The 19,166-nt window shown below is 40.2% G+C and overlaps 1 protein-coding gene across 2 annotated transcripts in view; it reads left to right on the forward strand.

Annotated features, from left to right (window-relative positions):
• The first annotated feature begins 458 nt into the window (after positions 1 to 458).
• Positions 459 to 19,166, forward strand: part of slc36a1 (solute carrier family 36 member 1) — a 32,405-nt gene continuing 13,697 nt past the window's right edge. Inside the window, exons 1-11 of one of the 2 annotated variants that reach the window (XM_086085559.1) lie at positions 459 to 634; positions 3,684 to 3,791; positions 5,724 to 5,838; positions 5,919 to 6,009; positions 6,759 to 6,847; positions 7,326 to 7,415; positions 7,543 to 7,627; positions 9,491 to 9,718; positions 14,313 to 14,411; positions 14,493 to 14,659; positions 15,808 to 15,977. In XM_086085559.1, coding sequence (XP_085941685.1) covers positions 3,758 to 3,791; positions 5,724 to 5,838; positions 5,919 to 6,009; positions 6,759 to 6,847; positions 7,326 to 7,415; positions 7,543 to 7,627; positions 9,491 to 9,718; positions 14,313 to 14,411; positions 14,493 to 14,659; positions 15,808 to 15,977 — 1,168 coding nt within the window. In that variant the 5' untranslated portion in view covers positions 459 to 634; positions 3,684 to 3,757. The remainder of the gene's footprint in view (positions 635 to 3,683; positions 3,792 to 5,723; positions 5,839 to 5,918; positions 6,010 to 6,758; positions 6,848 to 7,325; positions 7,416 to 7,542; positions 7,628 to 9,490; positions 9,719 to 14,312; positions 14,412 to 14,492; positions 14,660 to 15,807; positions 15,978 to 19,166) is intronic. The other variant, XM_086085560.1, reaches the window with a different exon arrangement.

Here is a 19,166-nt window from a genome sequence, read left to right on the forward strand (position 1 = left end):
TGCAGTATATCTTATATTGTGTCCTTAGATCGTTAGGGCAGTTGGCCCCAATGCATATTTGCTTTACATAAAAGTAAGAATCACTTTTGGTAATGTGAAATGTGCAAAACGAGTGCAACAAATAAAATATAAAAAGCCATAGGCATCTGTCGTGGCCGAAGGCAGAATGTCATAGCACTATCTTATCAGCGTTTTTCACTTTTCGCCATTGCATTTGACTTGTTTGTTGTCTGAACCAAAGCCAAGTCTGGACATTCTGGCAATTTTGGGAAATATCATTTCCGCGAAGACGGGGTTGACTTTTTTGGGGGGGATTTACGACTCTATTAAGCTATTGTCTCTGTCTTTCTTTGGTCCTGATACGTAAATTAAAAAAAGCAAAAATCGTTTGTTTCTAGGCAACAGTACAATCACGCGCACTGGTTGCTGCTTCCGGGTTGGTGTCACGTGACCTCACGGCTGGCTTCTGGCCGATTTTCAGTGGCATCCGAGCCAAGGCACACACTCACTGGGATTTGCCACCGCTCACGACGACATCATGAGCACAAAAGCTCTTTGGAAACGTTAGCGTGCATCCCAGAAGCAACGCGCGGAGGGCCGAAGGGCGACAGAGACGTCGACTTCTTTTACGGAGGTAATACAACAAAAAATAGATTGTATGTGGCGCTGCGTGTTGATGGTCGCAAGGATGGCTAACGTCGGCTAGCTATGCTGATTTATTTTTTGTTTCGCTGTTTTATACCTGTCATGGGTGTAACAGGTTTAGATTAGCGCGGTTATCTCATCGTTTGCATGTAAACCCTCGTCACTAATCTTATTTTTAGATCGCCCGCGTCATGTTGTTTTTGTGTTATACGCGGCTAATGGTAGCCTTGGTACGGTTGTAGACAAGAGTATGTATCGGTCCATCATGTAGCCACCTCCGGGGCGAAGCTTTCAAATTGGAGCTCGTCGGTGGAGTGTTTCTGGCCTGGTCCCATCAGAGGGATAACATTCGAGGATTCGTCAATGGGAGGAGACAGGTTGTCTGCTCCCGGATTGGGTCTAAATTAGGGTTGAACAATTCATGGAAATGAAATCAACATCGCAATGTAGTAGATTTTCAAATTGCAAAAGCTGCAATTTAGTAGAATAATGTATTGCTTCATTTTGGTCTATCGGCAGAATCGAAAGCCTTATACTAACTGTATACACATACATAATAACAAGGCTCCAACATTTTCTCTCTCTCTCTCTCTGAGGAGCATTTTTTGCTAATGAATGACTACAGAGGAGCGACTTCGACATTATGACAAATAACGTAATTAAGTTGTAGGGTTAGATATTTTAATGTTTGAGTATCGCATTGAAAATTCCATTGAATAATGAAATGTTCTTACAAAATATATATTTTTGCTTTATTAAAAAAGCAATTATGAATACAAAAGAGAAAATAAAACATTTGACTCACTCAACTTGTTTCCTGTTTATATAACCACGAGTTCCTATTTCTTAAATTTACATTGTTGCATGGCAGCAATTTTCTTGGGGCAATTTCAAACATAAATATACAGTTGTGCTTCTTGTACATACCCTAGGGTATGTAAACTTAGAGGCTTTATGCCCATAAAATCCAAAACACTGGCAATTGTTTTGATAGGGTGGACATGAGTAGAGATGTGCTGTGCCTACATAGAGCAAAACTTATAAGAATATTATCAATGCCTACTAAATAATTGATATCTCAGCTCCTGATGCAGATAGAAACATAATTCCAAAAACATTTCATAGCTTACACCTGTGGCGTTTAGTTTACACAAACCTACCGGTAAGTTTATTATTATAAACCTTCAATCAATATATATATTTTTTAATTCAGCAAAAAACTGTGTCCCACCTTCAACACTGGAGCACAGTTGTAATAACCTCGGGGAATCGAGTGGTAATTATTCGTCGTCCATTCCGTTACAAAGCCGTCAAAATTTTCTACATCATCATTGTCTACAAACATATATTGTAACAATATGTCACTGTCTACTGGTTACACTGATTCGAAGTCCCCCTGCGTCATTGTCAATCGCCGTCATGTATTTCATAACTCCCGCGAATCTGCGTCAGCCATGAATGCTCGAACTAAATTCCAAGACATGCTACAAGGCCCACGTCACCCTCGTGTATATTCTGATGCATTTCATCAGCTAAGAGACCACGAATTGGTCAAAACAAAATGACGTATACACTCTCCTGGCTTTCAAGGTAGAAGAGTGCTAGAGCGCTCCCGGCTCTCGTGGTAGAAATGCTGTAATGTGCTCCTGGCCTTAATGGGTTAAATGACGGGATAATCTAAATTTTTAACATGTGTGTGGTGTGGTTTCAGGTTTTGCTGGGCTGGTTTTAAAAATTCACTTAAAACAAACTGTTGGAATTAAATATGACAAATTAGTTATTTGTCATGAGTAAACAAACACTGTCTGCAAACAGTTTCCTTTTGGCAAGTTAGCATTGGAGCTTCAGTCAGGGATGAAAAGGTTGACCCATAAGCGGTGATTTAAAAGAAGAAAAAAAAACTTCAAGCAGAATGGCAAAAAAGATGTTATTTTATTTGTTTGATTATTTTTTTTAATTGTTTTTTTTATCAATGAGCAATAAATTGGTTGTTGGAGTTTTATTCAGCCAAATATTGGAATCAGCATCAGAAGAGAGTAGAAGAAATAACGAGCGGTTAACTATAGCCTGCGTTCATGAATTCATGTGATGCACGATCTCCACCGTGGCAGCACATGTGAAGGAGGATGAAACACCGGCTTAATAACTACTAGTTTCAACTTTTTTTTCCCTAAATCTTAAAATGGCTTACCTTACCCAGGAACTGAGTTATAAATGGTTGCAAATGAAAGTCCGCAAAAGAATGAATCCGTAAAAAACAAACCACAAAGTAGCGAGGAAATGCTGTACTGGTATTGGTTTTGGTGCATCCTCTCACAAAACAAATAACTCTGTCAGATCAGAACCATTTTCTCTAATTTCAGCTCCATCCATCCATCCATCCATCCATCCATCCATCCATCCATCCATCCATCCATCCATCCATTACCAGCGGGTTTACACAACTGTGGTGTTCCAATACCGTTTTTTGGCATCCGATACAGATTCCAATACCCAGCTTTGCCGATACCATACAGATACCTAAGTTTTTTTTTCTCAACATGAAAAAGCTGTCCTGCCATTGGTTCAGAGCATTCAAGGGCCAATAGGATATCTTAGCTCAGCATGCAGTGAACATGTCGCGCATCAGTGAAATTCGTGTATGAGAAAAGACACAACACGCTGCACCCAAACTTCAATATTAGAGTCAAAATGAATGGTATCGGCATGTTACTTGTTAGTACTCAACGATACCGATACCGCTGTTTTAATGCAGTATCGGAGCCTCTTCCAATACCAGTATTGGTATCGGAACAACACTAGTTTACACAGTGGACCGGTCACCAGTCAATATTTATTTATGTTAATATTCATCATATTTCAGGTAATGTATTTTAATTTGCTGTGAAGCAGTTTCTTTTGAAGCTGCCACTTTTCAGCCCCAAGCCAAAGTGGATGTTATGATGCGTTTAGTCCCTATTTCATACAAAGGTAATTAGTACAGAGTTAGTCGAGGCATTGCTTGTTGATGTTAAATACATTTGTCTTCTTCCTCACAGTCAAGTGACGCCCATGCTGCACTTGGTGACGTACAGTTTTTAGCACCCAAGAGGTTGGGAGACGCACCGCTGACATGATGTCCTCGAGTGACGACGTTCGAGGAGAAGGTATGAAAAATTAGTTTGCGTGTCTTTTAATTTGACAAAAAAGTTCAGCTAATTTAATTGAAAGTCCAAAAATTGTGTTTAATGAATACAATTTATACTGCAGCTCAATTAAAAAATTTTTTTTTGCCCATATGCGACATGAAGCAGATTTTTTTTCATGCAGTGTGAATGTGAACAGTACAATTTGATGATGAATCTGTCTTTGATATTTAACAATTACAAACTTGTGTTTGATAGTTATAAAAGAAAGTACTAGGTGTAGGTTATTTGTAGGTTGCAGTGCAAAACTGCATTTTTTTTTCTTTCCAAAACATTTATGTTAGGTTTGTGGAAGATTATATGGTTTTTGGTGTTTACAAAAATGTATACTATGTTTAGTGGGCACTGAATTGTTTGTTTCCCAAACTTTTCCATTAGGCTTGCGGAAGATTACATTTTCGTTTTGTTTAAAAAAAATCTTGTTAGGTTTATTGATGATTAAATTGCCTTTGCTGTTTTTGGAAGACAAAATTGTCTCAGAAATTAGATTAAGTTAAGTCAAAAGAAGACACTAAATTGTCATTATACACATGAACTTGGATTGTGAAAGACTATATTAAGAGATTAAATCATCTTTTATGTTACAATTACCTGCTACTTACTGTAGTTTCAATAAACACTGTTGACACAAATATATGCATTAGGTTCATTAACACTCACAATTCTTTGATAATTTGAAAACTGCGTGCTAAGTTCAATGAAGACCCGAAATTGTCTTCTTGCAAGCACAAAGAAGCACAAAATAGAGCAAAACTGCTTCATTTTTTTTTTTAAATCATAAAATGATCATGTGATGTATGATCAGTAGGCAGTAAATCTTCAACAGATATGACACACCATATGGTAACTGGAAGCATGCTTAGAGGCACCGCCGTTAGTAAACAGACTTGTCTGTTTACATGCCAGATGCAGGTACATTGGATTTGCATGCACGCTAACTCCCATATTGATAACAAATGGCTTTACCCTGTCAGCATAAGACGCTTGAGTTCATGTTGATTGTCTTTTATTGAAAAAGACCGAAGGGTGCTACTAGTGTGACGGCCGCCTCCCCATGTAACATGGACCAGGTCCACGGACACGTTGAACTCATTATGTAATCTTTGTTAGCTGATAGACGCCGTAGCTTTGACATGTTTGACATCTTTAGATAACACAATGCTGAGAATGGATGATAATACTGAACCATGTGTGGATTTTGGACTTGAACGTTCAATAACGGAAAAGAAGGTGTCGCTAAAGGGCTGACACTGCATTGTTAAAACGAGGAAATTCACTGAAGCATTTTAAGTTCGACCCTGTAAAACAGCAACCCAAAACAAAAGGACACAGACGGTCATGTGACCACGATGTCATGTGACCATGCATGTATTTTGGACCTCTTGTTCACTTGAGCCGTTGAGGTCTAACATCACGAGTCCACATTCCTCCTGCTGTTGCCAAAATGTGCAATCATCTCTTTTTCACGTTCACACCAGCCATCGCTCACTTCCTCTTGTGCGTTAGTTAGTGTGTTACGTGTGAGCCTCAGTGTTTATCAGCAAATTTCCACGTTGACATATTGCCACAATTAAGCCATAAATAATCAACCTATGGAAATTGAGGGCTCAAAAATTAAATGATCTGGTGTTAGGGATGGCTGATTAATCACTTTTGTTTGTCAAGATGATTTTTTGGGATGATTTTTTTTTAAAGCAACTTCCGTCATTTGTAATGATTTCCCATGATGTATACTTGTACTGCTAACAACATAGTAGCTGCAAATAGAGATGAGGTTAGTTTACAAAAATCTTATTATAACTCTGATCTGTTATGCTATTTGTATACATTATGCACTAGAGTACAGCGGGGGAAGGATGTGCTGCTAAGATCTGTCTTCTCACCCTTCTACAGGGTCTCTGTTCTCTGATCAAAACCCCTCCGAATTGGATGCTCTGTGTCCTTCCCCTCCTGGACCCTCTCGAACACAGCGCCAATATGAGAGGATCGGCACGCAGACCGGAACCTCGTACGTCGCCGAGTAGAAATGCCGCAAAACGTCATCGTGTGAGGTGGGAGTGACTGTGACTTTTTTTTATCCCCATGCAGTTTTTGCCAGACTCTGATCCACCTGCTGAAGGGCAACATTGGCACAGGTCTGCTGGGTCTACCTTTGGCGGTCAAGAATGCAGGCCTGGTGGTGAGCCCTCTTTAAATTCATCCTTCAAAGTCTTTTTCACTGCTCAACATGAAATTCAGTAGGCATCTCTATTGTGAGTGTGCAAAACCATGCCTGAAAACACTCAGAAATTCTGCCATTTTGATTAGAAGCTAGATGTTATAGTTTCATTTGCACTCAACCCTACTTTGGTCAAAGCATCCATTTTAGGGTCATAATGGCCATTTCCGATTCCCCTTTAAAGATGAATTTGTCCTGTCGCAGTTTCACTTACAGTAAGCACTGGCAACATGAAATTTGGTAGACATTTCTCATAGGGAGACCCGCCAAAGTTTCAAGACGCTTTCGTATGAGACCTATAGCAACCTCACACAGTGCTAACTGCTAACCAGGAGCCTGCTTCCTCTTTAAACATTGTGTACAGTATATTGGCTGCAGTTCAGTGCATTTGTAGAGGATAATTCATATGTGGACATGAATGCTGCGTTGCGATCGGAATTGTCAGAGTACAGGGCTTTCCCAATAAGGTATGTGCGTTAAAAAACTGGTTTCATTAAGGACTTAAAGATAACTCGTTAAGGCTCTAATTTTGACACTCCAAATTTTAAAATATTTTTGGGGTGTTTCTATGGTTCCCCCACCCCCACCACGGGAAAACACATTCAATGTTTCTCTCTTTTTTTTTTTTTTTTTTTTTTTTAAAGAATTGTGTTAATCGCCCCTCAACTTTATATGTTGTCTTTGTTTGTTTGTATGTTTCATGTGTCCAGCTGGGTCCGATCAGCCTGCTGTGCATTGGCCTCATCGCGGTGCACTGTATGAGGGTGCTGGTCGACTGTTCCCACCACCTCAGTGCAAAGTAAGCTCCGTTCTCACCTTATTTGATTCTTGTGATCACATGCTTGTTTGGCTTTGAACAACACTTGCCATCTTAAGTGTAATTTATCTTTGTTACAGGGTAAAAACACAGACTATCCGGGATGCTCTTGTGTCCATAGCTCAACTCAAAGTGTTACACGATTACCCCTTTCACACTGTTGATCCCAGTGGTGTTTGTTTCCATTTTAAACAGCACGCCAAATTGTGTGCGTCTGTTTACAAAGCAACTTGTGACTAAAGTTCACCAAGTTCTTGATGCACAAGGGTAGTTGAATATTGTCACCGCATATGGCTGCTTTTACTGATGAAAAACAAATAAAATAATGAATTTGAGGCTCATTTTTGTTCTGAACCAACTCATTGTGAAAGGAGTGGACTTGGTTCTTGGTTCTTTTCTGGTTCCACCCTCCAGACTTGCAAAGTGTTGTTACAAATCCAAATGTGTTTTTCTGTTTTAGGGTGAACAGGCAGTCTCTGACGTATGGCGAGGCATTCCAGTACGGCATGGAGAATGTGTCATGGCTTAGGAGACACTCGCATTGGGGAAAGTAGGTTAAACACGTATACAAATCCTCCAGCATCGTAACATTACACAGCTGTTGTTTTTATTGAACCAATTCGACACTTGTTTTATAGGCATGTCGTGATCAATGCCTGTTTGTCCTTTGCTTTTAGACGGACAGTCAACTTGTTTCTTATCATCACCCAGCTTGGCTTCTGCTGCGTTTACTTTGTCTTCTTAAGCGACAATGTTAAGCAGGTAACAAACACGCGGGGTTTCCATTCACTACGGCAACCTCCGTTTATCTGTGGTCACTTTGTCATTTGACCGTTGGCGTCAAATCACAGGTCTGCTCTTTGAAACTCATATTGCAAAGTAAAACTGTGGTGAGCTTTAGACACATGTTCTTCGGGCCACACTTGAGCCTCATACAGTACGGAATTTAAAGAAGGGGTCTTGAAAGGCCACTAGATGGCAGTACCAGTCTGTTGTCACGCTGGTTCAGACATTACCATCAACTTACAAATGTGCAGTGGGACAACAAAAGTTCAAATTAGGGTTCAATTTTAAAGTTAGGGTTTCAAGTCAGGATTAAAGCAAAGTTCAGGGTTTCATAGTCAGATTGTCAATCATGCTGTTTCAGGCGTTGTACTTTTTGTACATTTCCAGTCAGAGCTTGGATCTCAAGTTAAGAATCAAGTTAGAGTTTAGCCAGATTTAGAGTTTCACGTAGGGCAGCACTGATATATATTGTGTCGGTGCTTGTATTTGTACCCGAAAACACTAATAGTACTTTACCAGCCTGACATATGCCTTCCAGGCAGGCAGAGTGGGAGCCATTTCAGCCATGCGGAGATACTGTCAGGTGAACACAGGTGACAGCACTTTATTAGCCGACTGCAAATTATGTTCCGCAAAAAGGATAATAGACTCCACTCAGGTGGTGACAGAGGCCACCACCCCACGAGTTGCAATGGTAGGCCATCCGACAGACACGAAGTTACTCAAGCTCCGTTGCTGGCACCTTTATGCACTGCTCGTTTCCACCCGAGCTAGGCGCGCTAGGTGCTTCGAGGAAAGAAAAGTAAGGAATAATGTTGCAAGTAACACCGGTTTTCCTGTCAGTTTGATGTGATAACTTGTGATATTCTTAAAAAGTAACCTTGCATATCTTTTTACTCATTTTATTTTGGCGTCTCAAGGCTAAAAATAAACGGGTCGCGTTGCAATTTGCAAGTCAAAATTAGCATTTTGCGCCTCATATAGACGCATCGAAAAGTGATTAGCCTGGGGGGTGCTCAAGGAAAGTCTGGTGGGCTACAGGGCAAATAAAACGCTAGGGAGAAGCCTGCGTTGTATGTAGGCAAGCCGCATTTGGACCAAAATAAAAAAAATGGTGACAAAAGCAAACAGCAGCAGGAGCCTAAAGTGTGCGCCTTCTACAGTATTTTTAAATCTAACATTTAGGGTCAGTTTGCATTATTTTGAAAATGCCTGCAAACTGCTGCCAAGGCTCTGTTTGCGCATAGATGAGAACGGAGTCTATGGCTGCATTCATATGCCAGGACCTTTCACTGAACAGTGTCACGGACAACCAGAGGTTCAAGAAGATGGGACGGATTCTCAAATTGCGATATGCGATACTAACAGGAAAACATGTCAGAAGTCGTCATCCCGAAACTGTTCAGAGTTTGGCGTCATTGTCATTGGCAGTGATACAGTGCCTCTTACGTGGGATGGTTGGACTTCCAGAGTGACTGACCCTTTACTATCATTTCTCATTTCATTGAGAGGAAGAAAAAAAGGTTTACATACACTTTACTTTTTCATTACAGAGCGGTCATCACTTTGTTTTGTGTGCGCATCATATACAGTAGTGACATGCATTTATTTTCTGAAAAAGCAACAACAACAAAATCGATGTGACATACCACACATGTTTTCATGGCAGGGTTAAATTGCTAATAATAAAACTTGTAAAAAAACTACCTGAATAGACATCAGACACAGACATCAAATCCATATCGAATCAAAATGGCAACCTAAAGAATCCAAATTGATTTGTAGCCTAAGAGTCATAATCGAATGAAGTGTTTCTGCCTTGTTTTCCCTTCTTGGCAGGTGGTGGAAGCGGCCAACGCCACCGCCTTCAACTGCCAGGTAGACAGCGGCAACCAGACCCAGGTTCTGGTGCCCAGCTTTGACTCGCGCCTCTACATGCTCTGCTTCCTGCCTGCTTTCATCCTGCTGGTCTTTACGCCCAACCTTAAGTACCTGGCGCCGCTCTCGCTCATCGCCAATCTGGTCATGGCCGCCAGCCTGGTCCTCATCTACTTCTACTCCATCACGGTAAACATCAATGGGTATTTCTTTAAATAAATATATATATATTTTTTTAGCTTCTGTGCTCACACGTCACGTGTGAGTAGGGCAGAAGAGTCTACATTTCATGAATGTCTGTGAGATATGCTTGCTGTACATTTGCATAAAAAGCTATTTGTTCACTTTGACACTTAGAGTAAAGTGGTTGGGCACAGGCAGTGAATCACAAGTAGTTTGATTGAACATTTGAATGGCTAAGGGAATTCTTCCTCTTCTAGAAGATGACATTTAAGTCCAAAAGGAACTTTAGATTTATTAGATTTTTTTTTTCTGGCTATACTTTTCAAACTTCTTTGAAATATTAAAAAAGAAAAAGAAAAAAAGAGCCGTTTTATCAGTGGACTGTTTGTCTTAGACGCTTCCACTTGGGGTATGCCACACACACCCAAACATGATTTCACGCCTGTGTCACCGTTTCAAATTATAATATAATATAGAAGTCACTTTAGTGTATCGGTACAATCCATCATGGTATGTTTTGAGTTGTGAGCATAGGCTCTTCACTATTTTTAAACTAAGATTTTGGGATACATTGAGGGCACTATCCACAGTATAGGTGATCATCTGTAGAGAATGACTCGGATTGAACACAGCCAATCATTTACTTCACTACAATGGACCAATACAGAGTCTGCAACACTGCAGATACTGCACCGACCCTCCATCCATCCATCCATTTTCTGTACCGCTTGTCCTCACAAGGGTCGCAGGGGTTGCTCGAGCCTATCCCAGCTGGCTTCGGGCAGTAGGCGGGGTACACCCTGAACTGGTTGCCAGCCAATCGCAGGCAACCAGCGGGTCGCTACACCGACCCGCCTATTGATATCTCATCCTAATCTTACCTCGCTTGGGTATGCAGAACATGTTGATGAAAGTGATTTGGAGAATGTGTAAATATTTAATAGGCCCTCTTGTTTTACAGGCGGTAGTTAAATATTATATACATAGGACGATGCACGAGGTCTGTGAAGCAGCCCTGGACGAAGCATCTGGATGTACAGATCTGAAGGGATTTGCTGTGCTGTAAATTCATGTGACTCGTTAAGATCACCACGGATGTTGTTTCAAAAAGCTATGTTGAAAAAGACACAGGATATCATAATGGCCATTATAGGGTCATGTGGTCATTGTCGAAACAAAGTAGGGGTGTGCCCAAAAAATAAATTCTCAGTAGAATCGCGATTCTCATGTAGTACGATTCAGAATCGATTTTAAATGTCCCAAAATCTATTTTATTTAAATTATTTTATACTGTCTTGCCTTTGTCTGTGTGTGACTTTATTTGGAGCGCTGTTCATGTTGTACCCAATTTAGCCACTTAGGGTCAGTGTGGTTCCACGCAGTCTAATACACTGTTAAGTTGTAGCCACATTAGAGAGTAGAAGGAAAAAATCACGATCAATTTATTCCAATAAAAGTTATTTTTTTGCAGTGTCGAGCCGTTCTTTTGAGTAATAAAAGTGCCGCGAGTAGCGCGCTAATTAGCATTAGCGAGTCAGACTAGAGTAGATCATTACAATTCCTTGCACATTTATAGATTGAAGCAAAAATCATTGTCAATCAAATCATTTTTAATCAAAAATCGTTCTTAATCGAAAATCGATTCTGAATCGAATCATGAGACATTCAAAGATTCCCACTCCTACTGCAAAGGCTAGTTTTTTGAGTTTTCATTATTGTGTTGGCAGAACATGGCAGGGAAGTTTGATGGCTGTCCACAAAATGCAAAACTCTTACGTTGATTTAGACCCGTTACACACATCGGGATGAATTTGTCCCGATTTTTTCCCTTCCCGACCAATGACGACAAATGCAACAATCAATCTTTTGACTTAGAAGATTATCCTAAAAGATTATCTTGTGGTCCGAAATTTGTTAAGAGTAAATTTGTCCCGATAATATGGTCTGAAATGGGTCGGGCTGACAACTTTAAATATACAACGTGTTCACTACTTCTGACCAAATAATTCTGTGAGTGGGGAAAGCTTATGTCTCTTCCGAGTCATGACGTGAATTTTGATGTGGATGTGGTTGAATGTAGCCATTCGAAGAAGCGCCCTGACTGAGGAACAAAGCAGCCGTAAACGAAAACCAGCATATCCTACCCAATGTTTTTATTTAAAAGTGGGTTCCCCAGAAGGCAAGAAATATTATCCTACGCTAATCTGTTTTGATTTCATGTGTGTAACAAATTAACCATATTTTAAGGTTTGAGAAATCCTTCTGTGTGTATCAGGCCTTATTCAGTAAGTTGTGATTGAACATGAGAGACTCCAAAGGCTTTTATCGCTAAGCTCCATAATACAGTAGTTTCTGGACTATAAGCCGCTACTTTTTTCACTTTCATTCGACCCTGCGGCTAATACAAAGGTGCGGCTTATCCATCAGATCACAAAAAGGCCCACTATAAAGGAAGAACAAGAACATCAGGCAGAGCAAAACAAACCAAGTAAGCCCAAATACAGTAGGAGAGACAGAACAAGAGCGAGACAATTTGTGCCCTTATTATGGAAAAGAAAGTAGCGGGAACCCGGTGCGGCAACATTAAAACACTTGCGGCTTATGGGTGGGTGCGGCTTATATGTGTAACTCGAGTATTCCCCAAGTATAGCTACGGCTTATAGTCAGGTGCGTTTATAGTCCAGAAATTACTGTAGTCGGTAGGCATATATCTTGAAAAGACCCACAAAAAACATCTTGAAGAAGTCATGTCTGTAAAGACAAGGGAAGTCTGATTATTTCCAGCTTAGGCAGTCATTTAAATGTAGCCATTTCTACGTTTACTATAAAGACAGATTTTGTTGGCTTGCTAGACGGAGCATGGCGGTGACAGCAAGGGGCAAAATGGCCTCCCCCTGAGATTGATCAAAAGGGGTGGATTTTTCTGCTTAATTCATATTCCACAAGCGCAATATTAATTAGAATGCCGTGTTTAAGATAGTGGGTGCACACAACATATTATTGCAAAGAAAATATTTAGGTTAACTTCCCCTTTAAGAATTCAAATTAACGTTTCAAGCGTGAGTTATAGTTTTAAGTTAAGGCTTCAATGAGGGATTTCAAGACTGGGTTTGGATTGTACGTTGGAGTTTCAAACTTGGGTTAGGGTTTCAAGGCAAGGTCAGGGTTTCAAAATGGGATTACAGGCTACCAAAAGTTGCATATTGTCTGAATTTTATAATGGAAAACACTGAATGCTAACTTTTTATGCCCGTTAAACTGAAATTAAGCGTCCACCATAACGCTGGCCAGTACACATTCCATAAATTAATTTGATTTAATTTACACTGTATTGTGTAATAAATAAATAAAATAAATTCAAGCGACTTGTCCATATTGAACAGTCGTCCAACAGTAGAGCGTAACCAACTTTTTGTAGCAAAGAAATAACAAGCAAATTGATAAATGTCTGGAGAGAAATAATACACAGCTACACAGGACCGGAACTGGAAATTGGAAATGAATTAGTACGTCACCACTCGGGGGTGTGCTAAAAAAATCGATAAGTCAATATATTGTTAGGGGCATCTTAACAATACACGTATCGATAAGCTGGCGTCAGAATTGATATTGCACATTGTATTTGTAAATACTGTAGGCAGTTAACCACTCGTTTTTGTTGCAGGGCTGTGCTGCAGCAGCCTCTGAAGTTAATTGCAAAGCAGCAGCAGGAGGAGAGAGTGGAAGGGGCGGAGAAAAGAGACACTGGTGCCTTGCAGACAGTTTACTTAATAAAAAAAAAAAGTGTACAATGTGTAGGTGTCCCACAAATTCAAGTCTGTTCTAAAAATAGCTCACCAGTGATTGGACACTGTCTTGCAAGAAAAATTAAAACGGAAGAACACTATCAACATTTATTTATTTAAACTTAACATGGTACATGTTTCTTAATGTACCAATTTTCCTATATTTTGTTTAGAAACTCAATTAAATGAAAAAAAAGTTTTTATTTCCCCAAATATTTCAAATAGGCACATTTTAGAGCTGTAATTTTTAATACTATCATAGTTTGACTCATATTGGCCAATGCCTATTTGTAAAGTTTCCCGGTGTGTCTGTGAAAGTGGCACTTTGCTCTGCAATGCACGCGCATTTAGGCCACGCATGCCACTGTGGCAAACCAAAAGAGCTGCTGACAAAAACATTTTTACCATCCAGCATAATAAAAATCATTTAGATATACCTATGGCTCTTATAATAAAAATGCATGTAAAGCAATGTAAAATGTCGGGATACGTATCTCCTTAAAGACCATGTATTGGGATACATATGGATACGTATCGTGACCCCTGTATCGTGATACGCATCGTATCGTGAAGTTGTTGGCAATACCCAGCCCTAGTCACCACAAACGTCAGCCGAGTGGAAGAGCCTTAGGTTTAAAGTACTAATATACCATATTTTTCAGACTATATCACACATTTCAAAGTTTCGCTGGTCCTGCAATTAATACTGAACTTTGACTTGTAATTTAAATCAGGCTTTCCTGGTTAAATCATTTCAAAGATATAAATATTAAAAATATATATATACTGTTTTCTCTTCTATTTTTCCCTTCCAGCATATCAAATACCCCATCGACCTTCCAGTCGTGGGCCGAGCCAAAGAATACCCGCTCTTCTTCGGGACGGCTATCTTTGCCTTTGAAGGGATTGGAGTGGTATGTGTCGGATCAACAAAGAAAGGGCTCGTGCGCACAAGACAAACACTTTGACATGCGGTTGTCAACTGTTGTCTCTAGGTCCTTCCTCTGGAGAACAAGATGCACAGGCCACAGAGTTTCCCCTTGGTCCTCTACCTGGGAATGGGCATCGTCACATTTCTGTACATCAGCCTCGGCACCATCGGGTATATGTGCTTTGGCACCGACATCGGCGGCAGCATCACCCTCAACCTGCCTAACTGCTGGTAAGATGACATCACAAGTGCCTAAGTGCCTACATTTAGTTCCTCTGTTATTTGTTTGTGACCGAAAGAAGACCTCTGTGGTATTTTCTAGAGTTGCACCTTTAGTGTGCAGCGCTGAACATACACTGCTCGCAAAAAGTTAAGGCTATTTGGCTACCTCAAGAAACTTCGGGATGAACCTCAAATGCATGATAAGTCCAACTAACTGTTATATGTTAACTCAATGATCTCTAATAAGGAGCAAAAACATAATATTACCTCAGGCTCTTGATTTAAAGGTCAGTTGCACAAAAAAAATCTGCATACATTATCCGCAGAGACATTTGGTAAAAGAAAAGAAAAGGCATGTGCATGTAAAGCTGGCCTTAAACATCCAGCCTAGAGTGAATGACTGGACATAACTGGAGGCTCCCATTCTCGTTTCCACTACCTTAGAACTGCAAAATCCAACCATCTATCCATCCATCCACTTCCGCTGGATGGATGGAACAACTTTGAATAAGGGACACAAAGATGCTAAATAACTCACTTAAATATATATCTATTTATATATTACTCAACAGAACATTAGGCTTGAAATTTCAGAATGAACCTAAAATCACCTTAACAGGTAAATTTAATTTGACCTTTGTTGTACATTTGAACGCACATGTCCAACTGTTCTCTACCGAGGATCTAAATATCAAGGTTTACCAAAAAGCACGTTATTGGCTGATTTTGAAATTAGCGAAATAGTGACCTCTGGTGGCCCACTGGGAAACTGCCCACTCGTTTCGCCTTCTCAAGCCGGTCCTGTCGCTGATACTTTTTTTTTTTTTTAAATGGTGAATGAAGTACTTTTTATAGAGCGCTTTATCTACAACAGATGATGCCCAAAGCGCTTTACAATGCCTCACATTCACAAACACATTCATACACCAGTGGTCGGCTGCTGCCATCGGAGGGCGCTGCCATGTTCACCGGGAACAAATCGGGGTTTAGTGTTCATGCTCAAGGACACTTCGACATGGTTACAAGAGCTAAGGATCGAACCCACAACCTCACGGTTGCGAGACAACCACTCTACCACTGAGCCATGCCGCCCCTGTTTAACTGTACCTGTACTGTGCCTGTGCCCACTTACTTCCTTCTCCCTCATCTTTTTCCAGGACTTACCAAGCTGTGAAGCTGCTCTATTGCTTCGGCATCTTCATCACGTTCGCCCTGCAGTTCTACGTCCCTGCCGAGATCCTTATCCCGTCTGTCGTAGCCCGAGTGTCAGAGCGTTGGGAGATGGCCGTCAACCTGCTGCTCCGCTCTGTCCTTGTCATCTTCACATGTGAGTACTTAAATTATGTCACTACTGTATTGGTCAACATTCTCAAAGGAACATAAGCGTGTCACACATCATCGTGGCAAGTTCTATTTCTATGGTCATCATCAAAGTGGCACACAAGAAAGCCAAACAAACAGCAAAACCCAATACTGTCCTTTTTCCACTAAGCCCAGAAGAGTGACTGGTAACAGAAGTTCCTGGTAGTAAAAGGGTCCTGTCTTACTGAGTAGAGTTTGGCAGATAGTGAACAGTCCCTCAAAGAGTTCAATGTTGCTGGTTTATTACACTAACTGTAAGAGTAAACATAAAATGACACACTTAAATGCAAAAAGCTTGTTTCTCAAACGTAGCTAGCTCAAGACTAATGCACAATGGAAAGCACCATTGACTCGCTAACGCTAATTAACGCCAATTGTATCACTCAAAAGAATGTCTATTCATACATAACGCAGCGGGCATGTACACAGGGAAGTATCTTCACATTACTCACAGGCATATGCTCTTCCTACGCTGCAAAACAACAACGTTTATTCATATAACTTGATCGTAACTTTTTTCTTCTACTTTTTAATGGGGCTATGAGTGTATCTGAATGTGCTGAGCCACATTTTGTACAACATGAACAGCGCTCACAATAAAGGCACACAAACAAGGGTAATACCTAAATAAATTAAATCGAATTTGGGACATTTTATATCGATTCTGAATCTTGATTCTTATGCAAAACTTTTTTTTTTTGGGCACACCTTAACAAGCCAAAGTCACTCAACCCTATCATACGCCGTTCTAATCACAGATTTGTGGTAGGCTTACAGATACACCTCTTATTTTATTTTAATATACATTCCTACAATGTATTTTTGTTAAATGTTATTAGTGTACTAAGTTTATTTTATTTTATTCCTTTCTTACGTTAGTTTTTGTACTGAATATGTATACTGAATGTGAAGATTATTTGAGTTGAGATCTTTTTTTTTTATAAACCTTAAATGGGTTTTCTGATCTTTTCTGCACAAAAACACTTTCAATGTCAAGTCTTTTTTTGTCTATGTGCAAATGAAATGAAATAAATTATCCATAATTAGATTGACCATATTCTTGGTCCCACAGACTACTAAAATAATGAATGTAGTAGCAGTGTTGTTATGTGTGGCACTGGAAGTAATAGACAGTAATGTACTGCTTCCTTGCAAAACACACCTCCGTGATTTCCAAGCAGTAACAGTTGCTTTCCTATAAATAGAATGTATAGTCCTCTTGTTACCATTGATTGATCGTTATGCCAGGAACTAAATGGTTGTGGCTGTGGCCATATAGACCCCTCATTACCTGATTCAGTGTGCAGGTACTGCAGCATGACTTCCACACATTCAAAGCTTATTTTTTCCACATTTAAGATTATTGCCGCTATATTAATTATGACTCAATGAATTATACGTCTGCAATCCCGCTGCTTGGCCCGCAGTCCAAATTACTGTGGCAAAAACTTACATTTTTATTTTCTTTCATACAACTATAGTGTCACTGCTCTTTCAAAAGGGTGCCTGTTTTTTTATGCCTGTGATAATTTGCACGTCAAATAGGAGCTCAAAGAAAATACTCCCCTTTCAATGCAGTATGACTCAGAATGATACCATAATTAAAGTTGTGAGCGATGAATGGGAACTGACAACCCCGCAGCCCACACCCAATGTGGGCAGATAAAATCAGAGCTTTCAGAGTGGCGTTATTGAATTTACACACATCTGAGAATAGAGAGCGGCTGTGAATCACACGTGAGACATTTTGGTCAGGCTCTGAGCTCTGTGTCAATAGTTTTATATCTTATGGGCAAACTTATTTGCCATGTGCCACACGCAATGATGAAAAGTAAAACATTTTCTCAATTTGTCGTTAACCTATCTGTCCAGAATACGGGTTTAAAATTTGGTATTCGTCAGACCAAATAGCTTGGTGAGTTTGTCTTTGACGCACGAGTGACGCTACAAACCGAAACGGCAATTTGCCGGGGTTCTTGAGCATTTCATGTGGGTCAACTCTTGATAGACAGCCTTGCCAAATTTCAAAATTGACAAGTGAAGCTTACCTCTGTATCTTCAATACGTTTGGTCAAGCTATGATATTATTGACTTGCATTATTAGTTTGGTGTTTTGGTGGGTTTTTTTTTTGTTTGGTGTTGAGTGGCGGACGTGGCTCAGGGTGTAGAGACGGTCTTCAGTAACCAGAAGGTTGGCTGTTCGATCCTTGCTCTCCCCAAGTCATTTGTCGTTGTGTCCTTGGGCAAGACACTTTACACACATTGCCTCCAGTGCTACTCACAATAGTGTATGGAAGGTACGAATGTTTGGTGGTGGTCGGAGGGGTCGTAGGCGCACACTGGCAGCCACGCTTCCGTCAGCCTGCCCCAAGGCAGCTGTGGCTACTAAAGTAGTTTACCGCCACCACAGTGTGAATGTGTGAGTGCATGAATAATGTATCCATTCCATTGTAAAGCGTCTTTGAGTGTCTAGAAAATTGCTATATAGATCTGATGCATTATTATTATTATTATGGTCAATCACCAAACTTCACCACCATGCTCCTCCCACATGCAATGAAAACCAAAATGGCAGGCTTCCTGTGTCTGTTATAACATGGGCCATAGAGCCTTTTTTGTGGTTCTGTGCATGATCAACATTGTTACCAAATTAATTTTGTAAGTCCATCTGGCTTCAGGGGCTGATTAAAGAAAAAAAATCAGTAGGTGTTACCAAAAATGATCTAACTTCACCGCCATCTTCTAGCCAAACACTAAATGGCAGACTCAAATGTTACACAGTTTGCTGTCATTCAAATTTTCTGTAATCTGATATCCACCGATCCATCCTTCCACTCTCTGAACGGCTTTTCCTCACTAGGGTCACGTGTGTGCTAGAGCCCAGCTGTCTTCGGATGGTAGTTGGGGAACTGGTCGCCAGCCAATCATCCTCATAATTTCCTTTAAAATGATATATAATACAAGGACATACCTAAAAAACTGACAGTTACAGCAATTTCAATGTTGGAAGGTTGAAATCCATAGTTTTGAGAAAAGCGGGTTTAAAGTTTTGGTACTTGCGTTTAATGCGTCTTTCAAATGCCCATAGATATATTAACCAGAAATTTTCAGGAACTGTTAAATATCAGTGGAAAAGTCAATTTTAATCGCAGGT

Source organism: Leptonotus elevatus, chromosome 9, assembly GCF_054856555.1.
Source record: "Leptonotus elevatus isolate MCC_2025b chromosome 9, RoL_Lele_1.0, whole genome shotgun sequence".
Classification (NCBI taxonomy): domain Eukaryota; kingdom Metazoa; phylum Chordata; class Actinopteri; order Syngnathiformes; family Syngnathidae; genus Leptonotus; species Leptonotus elevatus.